Raw genomic sequence first — 22,097 nt, forward strand, 5'->3', positions numbered from 1 at the left:
CGTTAATATGGGCATGTGCAGTGAATATCAGCGCTATGTGGCCAGAAGTGTGATAATATAATTTATTTTGTGTAATAAACAACTGCAAGGATAGATGATTACAACAAATTGATGACTAATACATAAAAGTAATACATAGATGAATAATGATGATGAGTTAAGATGCGTAATCATGGGAACAAGCGGGTTTACAAACAGGAGCAGCTGATTAGCATTAGAAAAGCTGAAATAATACCTCAACTGAAGCCAATTGTACTAAATGCACTAAATGTGCACTGTTACAAGAATATTTTTCTTTCTATTGTTTTCTATTATTTTAAGTTAAGCAGGACAGAGTTCTTTTAAAGAAAGATTTACTTATATTCTCAAAAGTTAAGCATGACAGGCTTCTGTTTAAGAAAGAGACCTGTTTTATTGTGTTAATGTTGTCATTTTGAGCTAAAAATAAATGGCTAAATGATCATTTGTTTCACATGTGTTCATATCACAAAGAATAGAATATGCATCTACTTAAATCAACTTCAAGTCAAATGGTTAAAAAAATAATTTCACACACAAAAAAAGAGCTAGAAAATTCACCACACTGGGAAGGGTGAAGACAACTGGGTCGCCCGGCCCTGGCCACGAGGTGTCCCTTATTTATTTTTCAGGGAGTTGGCAACCCTAGGCACAGGAGGGGAACACACCTGGGAGAAATCACAACTGACAAGACAAGGGAATAGTAAACCGAACACACTGACGCCAGACACGAACCTCCAAAGTAAAACAGGAAACCAGAAACAACTTACGAGGAGGCAGAAGACGCTGCACTTAATCTAGAATAATAATCGACACTATAGAAACATACCAAAATATAAAGAACTGAAGAAGCTGGGTCAGAATGACCCAGAACCGTGACACTATGCATACTTTTGACCCTGTGTGAATTAGAGAAAATCCAAAATAAATTCAAACTTGTGCACATGATTCTTGTTATTTAAAATCATCATCCCACCCTGGCCACAGAACAGCTTAAAGAAATCCTTAAGAGCCCAAGATTATGTCACAATCATGCCCATGAAGAGTGTATGTAACTGTTTGATCATAACTATAAATAAGGCCATTGGCTTTGTTCTGATGTCATAAACACAACAGGAATGCAAAAATTTGAAAACACTGTGAACTGCAAAGTTCTCACCATCAGGTTCACGGTCACATACAGTTGCATGGCCAAAACCCCCTTCTTTCCATATTTTCTGTTAACTTGTACAGTCTTTGTTTTTGAATGCCTTTTTCCTGGTTTCAAAGGAGCTAAACTTTATTAAAATAGGAGAACTTTCCCAATTTTACTGACCAAATCATTTGAATTGCACATGCATCCTCTGGCTGCTGCTATAGGTCGCCCTTGTGACAAAAGTCTATCCAAGTTTTAGACCAACGTGTGCATACTTCAGGAAGACAATGCTAAATTGTATACTGGAGGAGGAGGAGGTGAAAAACGTTATCTACTAATTGGAGGGCTGTTGGTTCCCACGTCTGGTTCATACCACTGGTTAGTGCTATGTATGAAAAGATGAAAACGTGATGGGGAGATGGCTATTCCACATCTACTCTTAAGGAGAGTAAATTTGCTTCTGTGTTCCTAGTGACAAACTTGAAAAGAGTAAATGCAAACCTTAAACTACCGTCACTCCAGAGCCACGTGCTGAGGAACACAGGAAGCAAATGCACTAAAGACCAGATATATTCCCACTAATTTTGTTGACAGTAATTATACACAGTTAAAAAGGCAGCCTCCATAATAGGCATAGTGAAACACAATGTAACCCAGTACCTCTGCAATAACTCTTTCATTATGTAATCATGACATTCAGCATTTCAACAGCAACAATTAACACTAGTGTGTGTCCGAATACAGAATCATTTCAGAGGGTGCATTTACAGCTGTATGTCTACACTGCATTACATCCATTGAAATAATGAACTAAAAAGTGCATGTTTGTGTTCTGGGCCTGCACACGGACAGCACAATGGGACAACAAACTAGCATTGTTAGTTTCTTATTGTTAGTAATTAGACTCCGTGTACCTGTGTTTCAGTGCCAGCCACACCAGAATCAAATAAAATGCTGAAAATGTTTTTCTCTGGGGTCCATGCTCTTTTTTGTGGTCTGTTTCCTTTCTTTTTATTTTTTTTAAAGGCTATCATATCAAGTTTACTTTGTACATTATTGCTATGTTGACATAACAGTTACAGAGCCCAGTGCTGCAGGGAGGCACACATTTCCAGTTTAGGGTTTTTTAGGAGGGCGCGGGTGCAGAGTGGTTAGCATTGATGCCTCACAGCAAGAAGGTCATGAGTTTGACTCTGCAATCAGGCCAGGGCACTCCAGGTACACAGCTTCCTCCCACAGTCCAAAGACATGCAGGCACCCACAGAGATCTGACTTTTTTCAAGTAACAAGTAATGTAAGGAATTACCTTTGCAAAAAAAAAGTAATTAGATTACTTTTACTTTCCCATAAGCACGCTTCTTTACTGCGTTACTAAACCGTTGTGATTTTGTTTGTGAGTGTCTCATGACAATGACGTGTGACGTCCGTGGCAGCAAGAGATGTGTGCAGATCAACAATGGAAAATATGGAGTGATTACTAAACTTCAGATCTGAGCAAGCTCCGAGCACGCTGCCACGGGAATGTGACATTCACAGAGAAACCCCCGGATCCTCCCACTGACATGAACGCTGTGGCACCGGGCAAACCTCCACCCGCCCCACTCTTGCTAAACAGGTGAAAATAGATTTAAGAGCGACAGGACTCAGTGCCGCAGAATCTTTGCTTTTATTTATTTTTTGCTGTGTTTTACTTGCATCTATTTGAAAGAGAGAGTGTAAAAAAATGTATATGCTGGAATATGCAGAAAATAGGTTGAAATGTTAAACACATTTCTTCCAGTCAAACACTGTTGAATATAATTTAATTTTACTTGATGCAATGTGCATAAAGTTAAAAGATTAAAACTAATAAAGCCTTTTTAAAAAAGAGGCTTTCCATTTGGTTAAGTTTTATATGATGGGTTATGCAGAAGAAAATAGAATTGGGCTGAAAAGTCTGTTGCTTTATTACTTATTCAGGTTGTGTATCAAGTTTAAGTAAGTAACTAATTAACTAACTTATTTCTGTTAGTAACTAACTAACAGAAATAAGTAACTAATTACTTTTGAAAATAAGTTATCAGTAAAGTAACAGGACTACTTTTTTGGAGAAGTAATCAGTAATAAGTAAGTAATTACTTTTTTCAAGTAACTGGAACAACACTGGACACCCATAAATGTGAACATGTCTCTGTGTTAGCCTGTGACAGATTGAAGATTATCCTGGTTGTACCCTAATGTAGTTTAGTTTGCATGTGAATAGCTGGCACAACTCTTTCAGGTCTTAGAGTTTCAGTGAAACTGTGTTATGACTGAACAACAGGATTTCATATCAACATAGGGTGAGTTGAAAAAAACAGACACAGGCTTGAAACATGAAATTTAACAGTTTTATTTTTAATATTTGGTTTAAATCAAGTAAACTGAACTTTAAGATTGAAATATCTGTCTTTAAATTTTTGTGCAACATCGTCATATTTATCTTTAATTTTCTAAGGGTAATTTATTACTTTTTATTTATTCCTTCTTTTGCAATCACTTAAAAAAATCTTTGATTTGTAATATTTCACAAGACACACAAAACATTAAAGATTCTTAGACTCAAACCTGTATTAGAGGTTCCTAAATGTCAGACTTTATATACCTGTAAAAAGCCTACTCCATGATGAGAGGGAGCTGTAGTGCTACTGAAGAACAGGAAGAAGAACTTAGAGGCTCCACTCCAGACTAGAAAGCCTTTTTTCAGAGGGCCCTGTTAAAAGCAGGCATTTTTCAGCATCCTGGTTACAATAAAGCTCCTTCCGGCTGCAGATAAATGCATACTCATAAGAGGAACCCTCCCCAGCACCACCACCATTTCTAAAAGGTTTACTGCTCTCCTTTCTGCTTCCCCCCTTTTTTCTTTTGCCCTCCTCTTCACAACCCTGTTTTTCTTCAAGGGCCAGATCAACACAGTGGTTGCAGGAATTTAAGGAAGCGGATAGAGTCTGAACATGCAGGTGCAAGAGATTTGGTTCCAGCAATGGTATGGTACAGAAGGAGGAGGGTAATAAGGTGCCAGGAGGTGGAGGACAGGAAGGCAGTGACGGAAGAAGCCGAAGACGTGAGGAAGTGTAGGCAGCTTAATTTATATTTGTTGTGTGGATAAAGAGCAGGGTAAAGAGAGCAGAGAAGCATTGTTACTAAAAAGAGAACCCTTTCTATTCACACCATGTTTGTTCATGCTTAAAATCTTAAATCTTAGTCTTCCTGATGATTTTGGTAAAGAGCAGCTCCATTTAATTAACTTTTAACAGCAGCTTCATCAGCAAGGTGGAGTTTTCCTCAGAGGATCAGTGTAACTCCAGCTTGTTAGACTCCACTCTCATCAGCTACCACACTACACTACATGGCTCCTGTCTTTTTATTCAGTGTGGAAGCTGCTTTCAGCTTCTCATTTATTCACAAAGGGTTACCACAGCAGGAAGCTCCACGTGTTTAATTTGGTCGTGTTTTTAAGATCGATACTCTTCTTGATGAAACTGCAGAGGGATTTGTGTCTCCTTCCCCAACTATGAGATATGACTAAAAGACCTGGAAAGGCAAGACACGATGCACGCATGCATCACGCATACATGATGCTCATTTATTAGTGGTGAATGCTCTAGACAGTTAGCTACAGTATTTGAACAGTGGGACCATCTGACACAAAATTTACCAGCATGGAAAGTGACTTTTCCTGTAGAAGAGTTACTAACATGTATGAATACCTATTACTCCAGAGGATTGTAGTTTCATTCCTGTTGGGATCAACCAGCAACCCTAATGTGAGGCAACTGTACATAGAGGACAAATGTCATAAAGGACAAAAGAAGAAACTGGGGGAAAGGGGGAGTAGGAAGTAGAGCCTGCTAGGGCTAATTAGATTGATAATAGTGGGCCTGAGCATGTAGAGGCAACTGTAAGGGGTCAACGTGACAAGAAGAGAGGTAAATGGAGAAGAAGGAGGGGCTGAGGAAGAAGCAAGTGGTGGGAACATGACCAGGGCCTTGCCCACACTAAGGGCATGACAGGCGATGGAAGGTGGCTCTTGTTGCAGACATAAAATCACTAGAGTGGACCAGCACAACATCAAATAGACTTGAAATCAGCTTCTGGATGAATAGTTTCCTTTTTTCCACTGAAAACAGACAGACATTTGTGTTTGTGTACATGGCTACTCATGCACGCCACACAGGAATAGTGTAAAATCAGTGCAGGTCCCTCTACTTTGATTCTACTTACAGTAGGTCTATGTCATTGGAAACCCCTGGGAGGTCCTGTGTCGTTGGGAACTCTCGCCTCTTGTTAGCCACTACATGGCTACAGTCTTTGATCAGCTCAGCTGACTCTTAAGCTCAGCTTAGAGCTGTAGAAGTTTGTGGAGAGGGAGAGAGGTGGCGAGGACAGAGAGACTGATGGCACCCACTGAACCATGTATCCTCTGTTGAGGATGGAGGCAGGAAGGAGAGGGTACAGATGGAGAGACATTAAGGTGATGTGGGATAAGCAGAATGGAAGGTAAATGGAAGAAGAGCATGGCCAAATGAAGAGTGTCTTCCATTCCTCCCAATCCAGTCAGTCAGTGAGACGAGGGTTAACCACAGTGAGTTTAAGAAACAGCAGCACGAAAAGAATTCAATGTTTAAGACTGTGGAACATTCATTCAAAATGCTCCCATAAACCTCTCACAGGGTGTAAAGGGGTGTAGACACCCAAAATGACATAATCAGTGTAATTAGGCCATCAGTCAACAGGCCTGTCTCTACTGCATTGTCACTGTTGATTCTTTGTGTATCACAGCACTTGAAACTGCTGTCTGCTTTGTGGAGAAGACGGCCTGTTCAACTCCTAATGAGGAGAGCCAACAGTCTCTTCAGGGATACTTGAGTTTGCCCAGAGGAGCTCTCCTTGGGGCATAAGCATACATTATTCATTTGTGTGCTTAGTTAGCATTCATTCAGGCACCACCCTCTCATGTGGGCTCTGAGTAAAAACCATTAACAGGAAAGGTTTGACATTCTGTAATTACAGAGTACTGGAGAGGACTACAGGCTCTCTGGGAATACTTCTAATTCATGCACAAGCTCGCTTCCCAAGTATTCCCAGTTTTGTATTATTTTCTTGACATGTAACTTTCCTTTATGTGACATCAAAGAGAGTCTGCTTCACTGAACAATGACTTTTCTCAAATACAGTAATCCATGACCTGCCCGTTGATTTGCCTAATTCTCCTCCAATACTGTTTACATGTCCACATGTGCTTCACACAGCAATGGTAACACTGGCTAATCTGATTGGCCCCTGATGTTTTAATTGTGTGTGCGTGGGTTGTTAACCACGTTTGGTGGTTTCGTGTTTAGGGAGAGTCGCATCAAAGAGGTAAGAGCAGAGAGCAGTGAAGGGGTCTGTCCACAGTGATGAGGGCTAGAGGTCATACTGATGGTACAGGGATCCTGAGGTGAAATAAGACTGGGTAATGGACTTTGTTTGTTTCGCAACACATTCACTAATATCAGCATAATCTCATGTTTTAATAATTTATTTCTTAGAGCAGCTCACGAGTGTTTCAACCTGCAGTGAAAGGACATGACTGATGCAGAAAAATCAACTACCAGTGGTCTTTGTTCCATCTAGTTCTTCGACTACACTCGTGCATCATTACATGAAATAGCACTGATATCTTAAAAACACAAAATAACTCAATTAAGCTAAAAAACTGTATAGCCTTAAGAAAGTCAACAGTGACAGTAACAGTTGCACAAAAAGCTTTAATTTTCTTGGAAGTATTGAACTCTAAAGTAAAAGGTCATGTGGTCAGAGTCTAGATTTACCGTGCTGCAGAATGATCAGTGCATTGCGGTAAGGTAAGAAAGGTTGTAATGCACCCATCATGCCTTCACATTTACGGTACAAAGGCAGTATTATGGTCTGGGGTATTTTTTCAAAAAATGAGGTCAGGTGACTACTTGAATATACTGAATTACTAGGTTTTTTTTCATTAATGGTATATATATATAAAAGCTGATAAAAGCTAATGGCAGCCGATACCAGGACATTATGCACAAGAACAGTGAGCTCAGGGACACCAGGCTCAGTCCACTCCTGTGCATCCTCCTCACCTACAACTGCATCCACTTCCAGAGCAATGCCTCTATCATCAAGTTCACTGTTGCTATGCTTATTATTCTTTACTTTTAGTTTATCTAAACTAGTTAGTTTATTTTAGTTTAGCAGTTTATAAGACAATAAACTTCTTGATTGATTTGTTGGTCAATATTCCAGAATGACACTGCCATGAGTAGTTCAGGGACCATGGGACATAACGGCTCCAGACTCATTCAGCATCTTTGGGATGTGCTAGAGAAGAATTAATGCAGACATGTGACTTTCGCATCATCACTACAAGCTCGTGACAAAATACATGGACAGAAATACATGTTGTGAACTAATGGACACAATGTCATGGTAAATGCGTGCGGTAATAAAAGCTAAAGACAGTCCATATATATTTGAGTCCGTGACATTTTTTTCATTTGTTTTGACTGTGTAGTGAATATGCTGGTGTATTATCCTCTGCTTAAACATGTACTTGGCACACTGTTGTGAATTCTCAAAGCAATATGTTTCAAATTCAAACAATGCTCAGCCGACTTTCAGTTTTATTTGTACTTCTGTAACCTCACCAGCAACAGTCTTTTGTTATGACTCAAAATCAGAAGGGTCTTCAAAGCCTCACTAAAGCCCCCTCTTTACCACCCCACTACACATGACCCTGAGCACTTGTTTTGCCTCTCTTTCATCTCTTCTTGCCTCTCGACCTCTGGGTCACCTCTGTGCTCGAACCAGAACTCGCCCTCATATGTGAAACCTCTCATTAAAACACACAACAGTCACAGTCATGTACGCACAGCCAGATCTACACAAACAGCGATGATAAGAAGTGGGGAAGGTTGTAGCTCTCCATGTAAGGGTCTGTGCAGGTGTTCAGAAAAGGTCAGTGGTTTTAGTTAGGTCACATGCATGTTCACATGTTTTTGATGTTGTTGTTGCTCAAGTTCAAGTCTGACTTGGTAGGAGAGGTAGACGTGACAGACAAAAAGACAAGCTGGAGAGCATGTGAAGAAAAGGCAATTTTCATTAAACTACTCTTTGTTCTTTGGTGTCCACCCCAAAACAACTTTGAGGATACTGACCAGAACATGTTTACTATGTAGACAGTGCATGTGTGTGTGTGTGAGTGTGAGAGCAGGGTGGGGGTGAGACATGTCTCTTATAGATGTGAGAAACTGGCCGTGTCTCTCAGTGTGTCGACACTCTAATTGGCAGAATAGAATTATTGAGTTAGTCTGGAGTGAACTGAAGCTAATTTGATGAGGCGAGTTGAAGGACAGCTGATAGGGCATGCAGCTATGGGAAAAACGGGTTCCTGCACTCTCCACACACACACACAAAGGGCCGGAGTGTGTCTTCCATTTACAGCTGGTAAGGATGTACAGTTGGCTGAACTCTCTCGCGCTCTCTTTCTCTCTCTTCATTTGTTGGGGTTGCCATGGTGATAAGGGGAGGCTTGCCTTGGCGGCCCATAATTTGCAGAGAGCCTGTCTGGATGTGACATGCTCTTTACAGGCTCGGCATTGTTTGGAGCTGATTTATGTACATTTGTTGCGCTTCATCACAACCTTCCCCACACCTCCAACGGAGGGGGTAGACTTTGAAAGAATCAGCACATGTACCATGCACTGATTCTTTGGAATTCCCCGGTTGGATTAGCACAGTCTTATAAGAATTGCCTAATTCTGTCTCCACCCATGGTGCTTTCCCTCCAAAGCCAGATCTTTTTGCTTTTCCTTTCCCTCTCTGTTTGAAACGGCTCTTACTCTCCTCTATCAACCCTTTCCTCCTCCCTCCCAGTAGGCGTTGCTACAACACAGTCCAATCAGAAACCAACCCATTTATTCATCCCTCCATGGTCAGCTTGTTGTGTCCACATGTTTCTTTTTTCTTTTTTCCCATTTTTTCCTTCTACCCCTCATTGTGCCACATGAGCCTGGAGTAGATAGAAAGACTGTAGTGGAGCGAAAGTTAGCAAGCAACCGAGAGAAAGACAGAGAGAGAGAGACTGGAGGAAGTCATGCAGAGTGTGAGGCAGCCCAGCGGCAATGCTTGATGAACTGAACTGCTGACCAGTTCTTTCTTCACTTTGACTGAACCTCACAGGGATCAAGAAATCAGACGAGAGATTCCTGATCTGAAGAGATCAGCTCGTTGTCTTCACTGAGGGGCAGAAAAACCAGGCAAGGACGTGGAGAGGAAAAAGAGAGCATTAGAGACAAGGAGACAGAGGAGAGTTCTACAAATGCGAATTGGAGCAGAGGAGCACAAGGAGATGCTCAGAGGGACCAGATAGTGGCAAGAAAAGCAAGACAAGTAGCAAGTGTGCCCACAGAGACCGCTCAAAGAAAGGGCGACGCATTAGGAGGAGTTAGAAGCTGTTGCGAGTCAAGCAGGGAGAGAAAGAACAAGACAAGACAGAAAACAGAGAGACAGTGTTAGAGAAGAATGGCTAACTCAGGTCTACAGTTGTTGGGTTACTTTCTGGCGTTGGGTGGCTGGATTGGCATCATCTCCACAACTGCCTTGCCCCAGTGGAAGCAGTCATCGTACGCCGGCGATGCCATCATCACGGCTGTGGGTCTGTACGAGGGGCTGTGGATGAGCTGTGCCTCACAGAGTACGGGACAGGTGCAGTGCAAGATCTTTGACTCCATGCTCTCGCTGGACAGTGAGTACCACATTTGAATTTGCTCCTAAAACCCAAGGATCTCTAACTTGTAGCAGTGCCCTTTTCCTACTCACGGTGATGTCCTTGTCTTTAAAGAAATCCATGTTAGGTATCACTTCTGTTTGGAGTGCAGGTTCATTGTAAAGGATTTTCAGGTTTGATTCTGTTGGATGTGAAGTTACTGTGAAGTTATATTCAATGTACAATTACTCAGATGACGAAGAGTAAAATTCAATTAAACTGCTAATGTGCTGATAAACTTTTTTCACTTTTCAATCACACTCCTTCCTTTCTTTCAAACTACTTTCCTTCTTTTATTTTATATTTTTAATTACCGTAACATTTGTCAACCTTTTGTTCTGCTTTGTTATACAAAATTTTCCCAAGAAACATCTTTTGTGGTACACTACACATGTATTATAGTTATTATATACTACGGTACACAGTTATTATAGTATGGCCCATTCATGTGTGCCGACTCTTGCCATTAATCAGCAGCAAAAACAGAAGAAAAACAACTCCCTGAGTGCTAAATGCTAACTGGGATGCAATAAACATGCAAGCTATAAATCTTACTTCAAATGCTGCTGTTCACATCTTTATTACAGCTTAGTTTCTTTATTAGAACTCCAAAACACCATGCGTAGAGTGTGATGAGTAGGAGGGGGTTCGGAATGTGGAGTTCGGACGTAAATTAGCTCAGAATACGAGTCTCCTGTCATCTCCAATCTGTGAGCTGGACCTAGTGAGTCATAATTAAAGGCACACAGATTATATGAATCCATCCATCTACTGTCTGCTTAAATTATCCTATTAGAGATTCTAATGAAAGACTAGCGGGTGTTAAGGGGGGGAGGCTTGGTCAGAAGGCACTTTCACAATACAATTCATTTGTTTTTCTCTGTGGTTACTGCTGTGGCACGCTTTCCTTGGAACAACAAATGAGGCACTTTGCAAACATTTTGGCGGTTCTGTGAGTCCTCCTATCAACACACTTTCTGATGGCGATCGTTGTGATGGGGCGTCCGAGCTGATCTCCCATCTCCTTTGGTTCCTTGCAGCAATAAGAACAGTGTATTGTCTTTGGGCATGAATAGAGGCTGTTAGGAGAAGAAAAGGGTAGTTGTTGAGCTAAAGTCCAGAGATATTCCCAGAATGTGCTCTATCGTCCCCACACGAGCACATTGTTCCACTTGTCCGTTAACCTCTTAACATCCATCGAGTCTCCTCGAGTTATTGTTGGATTTTGCTAGATGGACAATTATTCCGAAACTAGAAGATGTTACCTTTCAAATAAAGACTACACAGTCATTTGGCATGACAGATTTTATGTTCCAAGCTTTTCCATTTAAATCATATAAACAGGTGATACATTTATAAAACTCTATAGATGTTAACAAATTACCAGAAATTCATCTAGAAAACAGGGGGCAGGGTTAGGACTAGGATAACATACCCAATTGTTACAGAATAAAACATTCTTGAACAATCTCTGCTTTGTTTAGATTTCCCCCCAGACACATTACAAAACAGAACTGATTTAATCACATGTCCCGGATCAGGTCGGAATCTCGGGTATTGGTTTGATCAGGCACAAATAGGTCTGAAGGAGCTCCTCTCGCCTGGGTATGTTCGCAGCAGGAGCAGCATGTGACGGCGGGTATAATTGGTCACTAGACTGTGCTGATGTGGCCAAGCAAATGTGGTGGAAAGTGCTGCAGGTTTACTGAGCATTTTGCTCAAGAAGAAGACAGTGGTCAAAATAACAGATGGCTGTTATTTGCCAGATGAGGTGAAGGAGGATGGTGGTGCTGAAAGGACAGCTCTTTGCATCCAGTAAAATCTGAGCGTGACATTGACCTGCCTCTGCCAATCTGTGTGTCGCACTAAATAGCAACCTCTTGCACATTTGACATAAAAGGCATAGATGTTTCCTGTGGATGCCAGACATTCATGTAAAAGGTTAAGTCTGCTTTATAAATCGAACTTGACAATGAGTTTCTGAAGACACTATTCATAGTAAAATAGTTTCTATTATACAATACATCTTGAAATGTATGCACATTTGGTCAGTCAAACCTACTTTATCTATGGCCAGTTAGGTAGAAATGTTCTTGTATTAGATTCTTGTATTTCTTTTAAGATCAAAGCCAACAACGTGTCCCTCCAAACTATTTGACATTTATACCCATCTGTCAGTCTTTGTCCCCATGCTTTGCCTACTCCACGATTCTTGACCTATGTCTTTAAAAACACAAATACATGTGTTGTAAAAAGGCTAAAATGTCCATAATAAAACTGTCAGTCAGGACACTAGTTTGACATCCAGGTGGGAGCTACTTTCTTTTTCACTTTCTGTTTGTGTAAGTTCTGGTAAGCCACAAAGTCAGCTCAGCTCGGTAGCGATTCTGGCAAATCAGCTGATTACTACATCAGCCCACATCAGCTGATGGCTCAGCTGATACCATTCTACACATCCATTTGGAAAATCCTATGAGAGCTGCTTCAACCTAACACACCCCCAACTGGTCGTGGCAGATGGCCCCGCACGTCCCTGAGCCTGGTTCTGCCGGAGGTTTCCTCCTTTTAAACTGTTTTTCCTTCCCACTGTCATCAAAGTGATTGCTCATAGGTGGCTGTCTGATAGTTGGGGTTTCTCTGTATTATTGTAGGGTATTTACCTTACAATAATAAGCAACTTAAGACATCTGTTATTGGGATCTGGTGCTATATAAATACAATTGAATGGAACGGAATTAAAATTCTGCAAAGCAAGCTACTTTGCAACCCACCTCCATGCTAGCTCTTCTTTTGATACTTTATCTGACTTACTCACAAGGGTTGTCATTGATGCCTCCTCTGATCTGAGCTGGGGTCTTGCTTCTGCCCTTCACACCTTATGCTTAACTTGTATGCACATTTAAGGGTGGTATCAGATAAGTCATGCAGATGTAATTAGCAGTTGTCTTAAGCTACAGTAATCTATACTGAGTAAAAAATATCATGGTTTACACAGGTTCACACTGTTTAGAATAAAAAACAAGCTGAGAGTCAGACATGGTAAAAATGGTTTTATAGGACAAATATTTCAAATATTTAGTATGCATCCAAAACAGCCAATGAGGGTTTGCAGTGTGTGTGGACTCACACAGACACTAATATTGATATTTACCTACAACAAATGCTTCAAATGCTGTGTGAATTGCACAGCATTCACACAGCATTGTGTGAATGCTGTAGGCATTCACACTATTGAGTTGGCTTTGACAAGTTAATATGGGTCCTTTAACTGGTATACACTGAAAAGAAATGACTAAAGGGTCAAGAGAAACAGAAGTTTATTCTTTGAGTTGAAATTGCATTGGAGGACTAAACTGTAAGTGTAAGGCACCGAGCAGGCAGAGAGCCAGTCTGTACAAAATAGACTCAAGTGACCTCACAATGGGACCTTACAGAGCCTACACACACACACACACACACACACACACACACACACACACACACACACACACTGAAAGGTTGTGGCTGGTACTGCCAATCTTAGCAGTGGAAAAAGAGAACCTAGTGGGTGGGTGAGCCAGCCTTCAACCAACTCTCTTTCTCACTTTCAATCCCTTCTTCTAGTCTCACCAAGGAAAACCGGTCAGTGGAGTCATTAGCCTAAACCCCCACACACCAGGAATGTCTACAGTGAATGAAAAACAACAGCAAAAAATTTCCAAATCCCTCTCTCTGGAAGACCATTCAGATACTCCATCAAAAGGAGCAATGGAGCCATAAATCAGACTTCAAAGATTGTTCCCCCTTCAAGTCCCTTCAGATCAGCTTTTGAAATGCTGCTTCACTGCCGCACCATGAATGATGGTGTGTGTATTTCTGTCACAATGACAAACGGTGACTTTAGCTTTCATCTCAGGCTGATACTCGACTGCTCTTTTTGAACTTACAGTTCATTCAGCGAATGGGGTACAGAACTCAGAGAATCGGATATTGGTAAAAATCATAGAAGCACTGCAGCAAAGAAAAAAATTAATACCTTGTTTTGGGAAAAGACATTTATTTAATCAGATTTGACTGGCAATTTTAAACATGCACGTTTTTTAGTCCCAAAGATCAATGCCCTGAAAGACAGTGTTGGCTGCTGAGTGGCAAAAGTTGCTCGTAGGAGGAATTAGTTTTTTGCTACTTGAGTCACAGAGCAAGGAACATCTCTACTTGAGCATTTGTTAACAGTAGAACAAGTCAACAAACACTTTTTCTGACACAGTTCTTGAAATCCTTACTACACACCAAACTATTCAGTAAGAACTTACAATGTTAACCACAGTGTAATAAGGGCACATTTAAAATGTCAATGTTAATGTTACTGTTAAGAAATACTGAAATGATAACTGATAATATTTACAAGTCATTATTAAAGTTCTACATTATGTTTATCTATAACATTATAGTTTGTATAATAAAAAAATAGAATTAATTTTAACATGTGGTATATTGTATTGTATTGTGTATCGTACTGCAGCTGATTCACTTCAGTTTTATTTATAGAGCGACAAATCACAGCAACAGTTGCCTTAATGTGCTAGAGATTATGACAATTATATAACAATTAAATCCTTGCATTTACATTTTTTTATGCTATACCATAATCAACAATTTTATGATAAAGGTTTAATTTCTGACCTGTTCTCATTCCTGGGGGATCAAATATTGATGCTTTAGGCACGTGCGCTTTGAAGATTCAGTGTCAGTGCTGTGGGAATAGTGAGACCAACACCCCTGACTTTGGCCGTATGGTGAACCAAAGCAAGTCAAGACTGTCTAAGAATAAAAGGAAACTAAATACTTAGTAAACATTTACAAACCAATATCGTCAGCAGACACTTTACAGCTACCACCAGACAATGTCCTCACATGTACCACTGACCTACTATTATAAATTACCATTATATTGTTGGTGCACAATAAAAAAAACTACCAAGTTATTATTTAGTAATAACCAACAGTGCTCCTTCTTCTTCTTCTTCTTCTTCTTCTTCTTCTTCTTCTTCTTTTTACCTAGTAACATCCACAATGTTTTCAGGAGATAAATAAAATGATATATTTCAAAGGTCCTGGAATATAATGAGTGCATAATGGGATTTTTTTTAATGTGTCCTGGAGCTGTAAAAGCTAACAAAGGGGCAACACTAAAAAAATGAGTTTGCTGACTCTATTGAATTGTTTTCTGTTCAGCGTGTTTCCTGGGACATGCAAACACAACACCGGCTGCCGTTTTTTGAAAGTGATGCCTGTGATCTTGGCTGTGAAACCTCTATGAGAAATCCCCCTGTTTACTTTAATTACCATATTTGTCAGCTTTGTCAGATATCACAATCGAGATGCTGGAATTTCCATGTTTTCTACCGCTGCTGGGATTTCAACAATCCCCTCGCTTGCTATAAATAAGGCACGCTCCATCAGTATTTTGACGGTATTATTAAGGCGCTCAGCATTGCTTTGCCTTTAACGTGTCTTTGAGTGGCTGTTGTTGAGGCAGTACACTCACATCGCTGTGGTGACGGCCCCGCGAAAACAATCTTTCTTTGTGACAAAGCCACACTAATCCCACTGTTTGAAACATGTAAAGTGGGGCCTCCTACAGTCAGTGTGAGCCAGAGAGAGACTTTCATCTCAGTCTGTTCCACCTACAGTCAATGTGTCTGTGCTCATATTGTGCTCTTACACATATGTGAGTAAATATGTGTAAATATGTTCCTCCCACTAAGTTATGTGTGTGCTGAGGCCTGTGTGGGTAGAGGATTCGATTTTAGAGACGGCAAAACCACAGTGGAACGATGTGGAGAAGATTTGAAGGATCATTTACGGTTCCAGAGTTTGGCCAGTAAAGTCACCTCAGGAACTACCCTGCTTGGAAAAGTAGGACAGTGGTGGACTCTCCCTAATGATCTGTCTGTCACAAATGCATGTGGTCTCCCATCAACCCTGCATGGCATGTATAGCTTCATTCCCCTCAGTTTTCACTTTCATGTTTAGAAATATTTGTGTCTTTCCAAATGATGGGCTGAAAGACTCTTTTCTTTTCTGTTTTCTCATCTCCTCACCACTTCTACATCCTCTACTTCATGTTTTATCTCTTTCCTCCCCTCTTTTTTCTCTAGTCCACATCCAGACATGCCGGGCCCTTATGGTGGTGTCAGTACTGCTGGGCTTTATTGGGATCATTGTCAGCGTGGTGGGCATGAAGTGTACCAAGGTGGGAGATAACAACCCAGCCACCAAGTCCCGCATCGCTATGACTGGAGGAGCACTCTTTCTGCTTGCAGGTGCAACTGTTGTTTTGCTTCATTTACCAGCATAAAAAGACGCTGTATTTCTGGCATTCAATGCATTTAGCAAGAGTGGTCTGGCATTTTTCTTGCAGTAGGGGTCTTCTGGGTAATTAGAGTCCCTGCTGTAAACAGGAAGTGGTCATTTTCGAGGCATTAGCTCTTGACCTCAGACCACAATCCCAAGGAAAGAAATTAAACTAAACAAGTATTTACTAAGCCAAGCCATTGGTGTTGCTGTAGCAACAGAATTAATTAGTGTAGTAAACTGACAGATAAGATAAAATAAAACGTTAGGAAAAAAATGACAGAAATTTCTGTGTATGTAAGCTGTGTATGTGCATCTCTCTCCACACACACACACCTTCATTCCAGTCTTTCCTTCAGGTGAACACCTAAGAACCTGTAGCTATCCGTTGTTTCAACCTCCTCACCCATGAGACATTTCCTGGGCTCAGTTGTATTTTTTTCCCCTAGAAGAAAAAAATTCCTTTGTCTCACTGACATTCAGAAAGAGGTGATTTCTGCCAGACCACTCTGCAAAGCACCTTGCCCGCTCCCTCTACTCCAGTTCCTGTAGTGTCATCAGAAAAGTTCTGCAGGTAGCATGGTCCTCACCTGTTTCTCCCTCCACAGGTTTATGCACACTGGTTTCTGTGTCCTGGTATGCCACTCAGGTGTCCTATCAGTTCTTTAACCCAAACACACCACCCAATGCCAGGTATGTGAATCATATTGTGATACACTCCTTTCTGTTTGAGCTGAGGGTTTAATCTCTTCATTAAAGAGCAAAAAACACCATAATCAAGTTGCGACTGCTACAATACTGTCAGTGTATTCAAAACCTGGAAGTATCAGATCTCGAATAAATATCACAATATCATATAATGAGATTGCAATGTTTGCAATAGTTTAATATTTCTTTAAAATGTTGTTGAAAAGAAAAAATGCAGAGGTGGGAAACACTAAATAGCCTGAATAAAAGATACCTGACAGTGATACTGTTTTCATTGGTCTAACACTGTTTTCAGTTATCACGCTGTTGTATTTGTGCTCAGTCTTCTTATTTTTTTGTTTGTTTGTATATTTGAAAATGTCATATTTTAGACTAGTCAAGAGGTTTTGTTGTACATAGAAGAAACAGGCATAAGTAAGCAGACTTCATCTCAAAGGTTTGAGGGACAATTAACATGATGTGATAAACTGGAACTACAGCCAGTGACAAAGATTCTGCAGTCAAATTACTGTTAAACTTAACGTGTTCTGTTTACAAAAACCACCTAGATGTGGCAAATAAAAATAATTAGGACTAGTTGCAGACACAACTGTTTTCAGCTGCTAATATCTGTATGACATATACGTCTAAAACAGCTAATGTTACTGGTTGCTGTTAAAAAGATGAGTTTAGCTGTAAACTGTAGTTATTACTAAAATAGTCAACATCTGTCGCCAATAGTTGCTAATAATGGCTGAAAAATATGACCAGTTGGTGATACAAATCACAAATAAACAATAATAGCTAGTTAGCTGCAAACATTTGGTTGGTAAGGAAAAACCATTGATTAATTTAGCAACATCATTTCCAAATATTTGATAATTTTGGCTTAGAAATATGATCAATGTACGATGCTAATAGTTTCCAGTTATGAAAAAAAAGGAAAAACAAATCATTTAATACTAGTAGTTGTTACTTTTATCAAGTATTACAGCTGTAAAGCTCCTCTTATGACTAATGTGTATGCTAATGGTTAGTCTTCAATATCTAATAATTAAAATAAAAAATTTTTTATCCATTTTTTATCGCCCACGCTTCAATATCCATTTATCCTTTATTTTGTGTATGTCTTTTTATGTCAGCATTTACACCTTATGCCTTGTTTATGCCTTGTTTCCTGTGCAGGTATGAGTTTGGCTCAGCCTTGTTTGTCGGATGGGCAGCAGCCAGTCTGACTGTTCTGGGTGGCTCTTTGCTGTGCTGCTCCTGCTCCAAAGAAGATATGCGAGGACAGCAATATTACCGCCAATCACAGCCTTCCACAGCAAGGGAGTACGTGTAAACCCCAACCCCTTCCAGCAGTCACCCAAACAGAGAGCAGAGGACACGCTTGGCACCACCCTCTTTTTTCCCCTTGTAAATCTAACAAAAAGACTATCATGCATACACACATGCAATCATTTAGCTCAAAGACACTTCTTATCTTACACAGCAATACACGACATATGAAGTTGTACATATATGAGCATATTATCTACCAGTAGGATGTATGTGGCTATGAACCTAAAGAAGTACAAACTTATACGTAGAAAGTGTTAAGCTTGTATTGTGAGTTGACATCTCCTGCTTGTCATGATTTAATGTACTTTAAGAGGTAAGTACAGCGATACGATGAACACAAATTTAAGCACGGTACAGAAAAACATCGTTTTGGAGCAAATTACACTGCAAATTAAAGGGCATTTCTTATCTGAGGAAGTACTGCAAAACTTGCTGAACTTTTACTAGCATGTCCTGTGCTTCCTGGTTGGAGCTGCATTGGTGTTTTACCTCCAAATTGCCACGTATGTTCACAGTCTACTGTTGCAGTTACGTGTGTAAGGGGACAAGGCCTGACCCTGTGTGCAAATGAGAAAAAAAGGATTTAATTTTGTAACTCACAGAGTTTAGAGCTCTAAACCACCAAACCTTTTCTATCTTTATATAGAATTCAAAACAAAACAAAGAATTTCTATGTTCTTAATTTATTTATTTAAGCTGTCGAGTGTTATTCAAACAAACATAATGAATGACAGTAAAGAAGCAGGCGTGTCTGGTGTCCTCCTAAGTGAGGAAGCCCCTGGACAACCATCTTATTAACAGCTGAGAAAATTTCTCACATATGGTAAAACTACACAGTCCTTTTTTACACCACAAGGACTTGATGAAGATCGCACATGCAGACACAATCTGAACTGCAGCAGTGGAGGGTGAATTGTTAGTTAAAGGTGTCTGTTTAGATGTGTAATGAGTATGACTGCTGCTGATTATCGCTCTTCCATTATACTTAACACGAGGAGAAAGAGGAGACTGTCATCGACACATATCATCACGCTCCATTTACTAACACCATCATTCCAGATTCATACACTCCCTCATCTCATAAGCTGTTGTATAACTAAACCAGTGCCTAAGATCTAAGCTATTCACACACATGAATAATCTTACTGATGTCAGCATACTATTATCTTTATATAATTTAGCATGATGAAGTGTTATATTTAACTCCACTGTTTGGTTGATTGCATATAGAAAAAACAGGTGGTCTTCAACCCACCGACTACTCATTGAAGGTGAGGCACAATAGATACTTGCAACTATTGCCACATTAGACCCTTTAAAACTCAGCTGCTGCTAAATTGGCTCTTGAGTTCTCCCTTCATGCTCCCACATCACTTTGCCCCCATTTATGTTTCTAAAAGAGTTGGTCCATCACTGTTCCACATAAAAAAGCCATTAACTTTTCTTAGAATAGGTCCCAGTTGCCCCATTTCCCAGTTACATGGCTTCTCTTCTTAGAAGAGACTTATTTGTGGAGAGCTCTATTATTCTCAAACTTGGCAGGTGGATGGTGAAGGTGTATAGGAAATTCTTTGTACTTGTAATAAATAAAATGAGATGTCAATGGGATGTCAAGCATCTCTGCTCTGCTGTCGTAGCGACTGTGACATCTCCCCATTTCTATATGACTGGAAATGAGCAACTAGGCCTATAAAGCCAACAGACAAGTGTTTACAGAGGTCAAGTCTGAAAGCCCTTTTCCCAGACACCTCTATGGAGGGAAGACTTTTATTTTTTTGCAGCTTCGAGTATGTCTCTTGTGGCAGAGAATGCAGGATTAAGGCAGTTCCACATCACCCCAGACAACAGTATAGCTGTTCATTGACTCTATATGTTTCTGCCCACCTTTATTAGTCATTCTGTAGGGTAAATGTTCTATTTTAACCCGAACAGTGCTAGCCAGCTTCCATGTAACACTGATTCTGAAACCTGTCGGCTAACATCTCAGTCATCCCTCTGGCTCTCTAACATGGTGGGAATCTGAGAGTTCTTGATGTGTCTTATCCTGACTGTCTTCTTCTCTCCTCTAATTCAGGGCAGAGTTGTTGAGTGAAACTAGTTTCCCTGACTGATCAGCCCCCGCCTTTTTATCGAGGACTTTCCGACTCTCCCACCACTGTCTCCCCATCCCCCCTTCATTTCCTGTTACCTCTTTACCTTCCAATTTGGACCTCTTGTAGATGATTTCCTTTTTCTCAATAATACATCTGCACCTTATCACTTTTAATGGGAACCAAGGTGTACTGTCTTCTTCCGACCCCCTCTCCGTCTCTGAGCCGTCTCTGTAAATATGGACTCATGTGGTCAGACGTTTTCTTTAAGAAATAAGATATCAACCCTCTGCTACACCTCCTGTTCCCCCTTCTGTCCAAATATTGGTGCAAAGTTAACAATAAACTGAAACATACTGTTGTGCTGATTCGTAGTTTCACTTACAGCCTATGACCTCTGGGTGTTTTTGTAAATGTGAGGTTTTTTTCTTGTCGCTGTGACTGAAACGTGTCTTTTTTCCCTTTTGAATTGCAGACCAAATGTTAAAAGTACCCCACCAGAGAAAAGGGAGCAGTACTTGTAGTTTGGGAGAGTCTTCTGGCCCTACCATGGTTTAAATTCTGTCAACAGACAAAACCCTTTCACTGAGAAATTCAAAACAGACAAGAATGAATTTATGAACAGCAAACACTCAAGCATATTGCAACAACATATATTAATCTTTGTTGAGATTAATGAAATTGTTTGGGGAAATGTTTTATGAATTAGATGTACTTAGGGGGTTTGACATCCTCATCTGTGTTGTTGACTTTGGGAGAGACAGTCATTCAGGGTATGTTTTCTATAACATGTTAAAAAACCCAGGTGTATATACCACCAACTTTACTCCTTTTTTTTTTTACTACATATAATGTTTTACTACAGTGCCTTATAACACATGTTTGCACACATGTATGTGAATTCTCTGTTTTCCATCCCATCTGAGGGATGTGTGTCCACAGCTACTCTGCTAGGACTTGTGTTTCCCTTTGTTTCTATTGTTGGAGTTCCAAAAACGAATGTGAAGCTACTCTACAGTACCACTTATGAACAAAAAGGACAAATACATGATAGATCTGCCACGTGTTGCCTTATGCCACTGTAAACTCTGTGCCTGTTTCCAAGTAGTCTGGGCTGAGGATATACCAAGTGCATCCATTGTGTATCGTCAGGTGCCAATATGATTTTGTGTGAATGGAAGAGTCGTCGTATTATTGACTCTTAAGGACGTACTGTATTGTGTGCTGTCTCCTGTACTAAGGAATGCCAGTTTGCTGAGAGTTAAAATGCCTGCATTTATTTACCATGCCTTTCTTTTTCTCTAATATTTACCTCCTTCATGTCGTGTATCATCTCATTTACCTGTATACCCGTCTGTTTCCTTTAGAATGAAGTAAACAGAGATGGAAAAATGGATTTGGCTATGACTCAGTACTTTATCAGTTTTTTCCCTACTTTTCACCCTTGCCTGACTTTTTGCCCACTCCCCCCACTCATTCCTCCATTCCAGCTCAAATCCTTCTTTTGCACCCTGTTGTTCAATAATTGCAGATGTGGAATTCCACTTCTGCTCCACTGGACTGAAGCCTTGTTGGCGCTGTGCTGAGCAAGTTAACCTTGCGAGTCCACCTTTGAGAATGTCTGGTGTTGTAGAGTTTGAGCTAGAAAACATTTTAAATTGTGATCTTGGCTAGAATTACTCATTTT

At 40.3% G+C, this 22,097-nt stretch overlaps 1 protein-coding gene across 1 annotated transcript; it reads left to right on the forward strand.

The window, feature by feature from the left end:
* The first annotated feature begins 9,194 nt into the window (after positions 1 to 9,194).
* cldn19 (claudin 19) lies at positions 9,195 to 21,757 on the forward strand. The gene is made up of 5 exons (XM_085353714.1): positions 9,195 to 9,935; positions 16,097 to 16,261; positions 16,901 to 16,985; positions 18,165 to 18,311; positions 20,886 to 21,757. The coding sequence occupies exons 1-5, from the start codon at positions 9,713 to 9,715 to the stop codon at positions 20,932 to 20,934; spliced, it is 669 nt and encodes a 222-aa protein (XP_085209840.1). The 5' UTR covers positions 9,195 to 9,712; the 3' UTR covers positions 20,935 to 21,757.
* The last annotated feature ends 340 nt before the right edge of the window (positions 21,758 to 22,097 follow it).

The sequence above is a fragment of the Diplotaxodon limnothrissa genome, linkage group LG5 (assembly GCF_057381915.1).
Source record: "Diplotaxodon limnothrissa isolate DT_005_m linkage group LG5, D_limnothrissa_male_GT1.1, whole genome shotgun sequence".
Lineage (NCBI taxonomy): Eukaryota > Metazoa > Chordata > Actinopteri > Cichliformes > Cichlidae > Diplotaxodon > Diplotaxodon limnothrissa.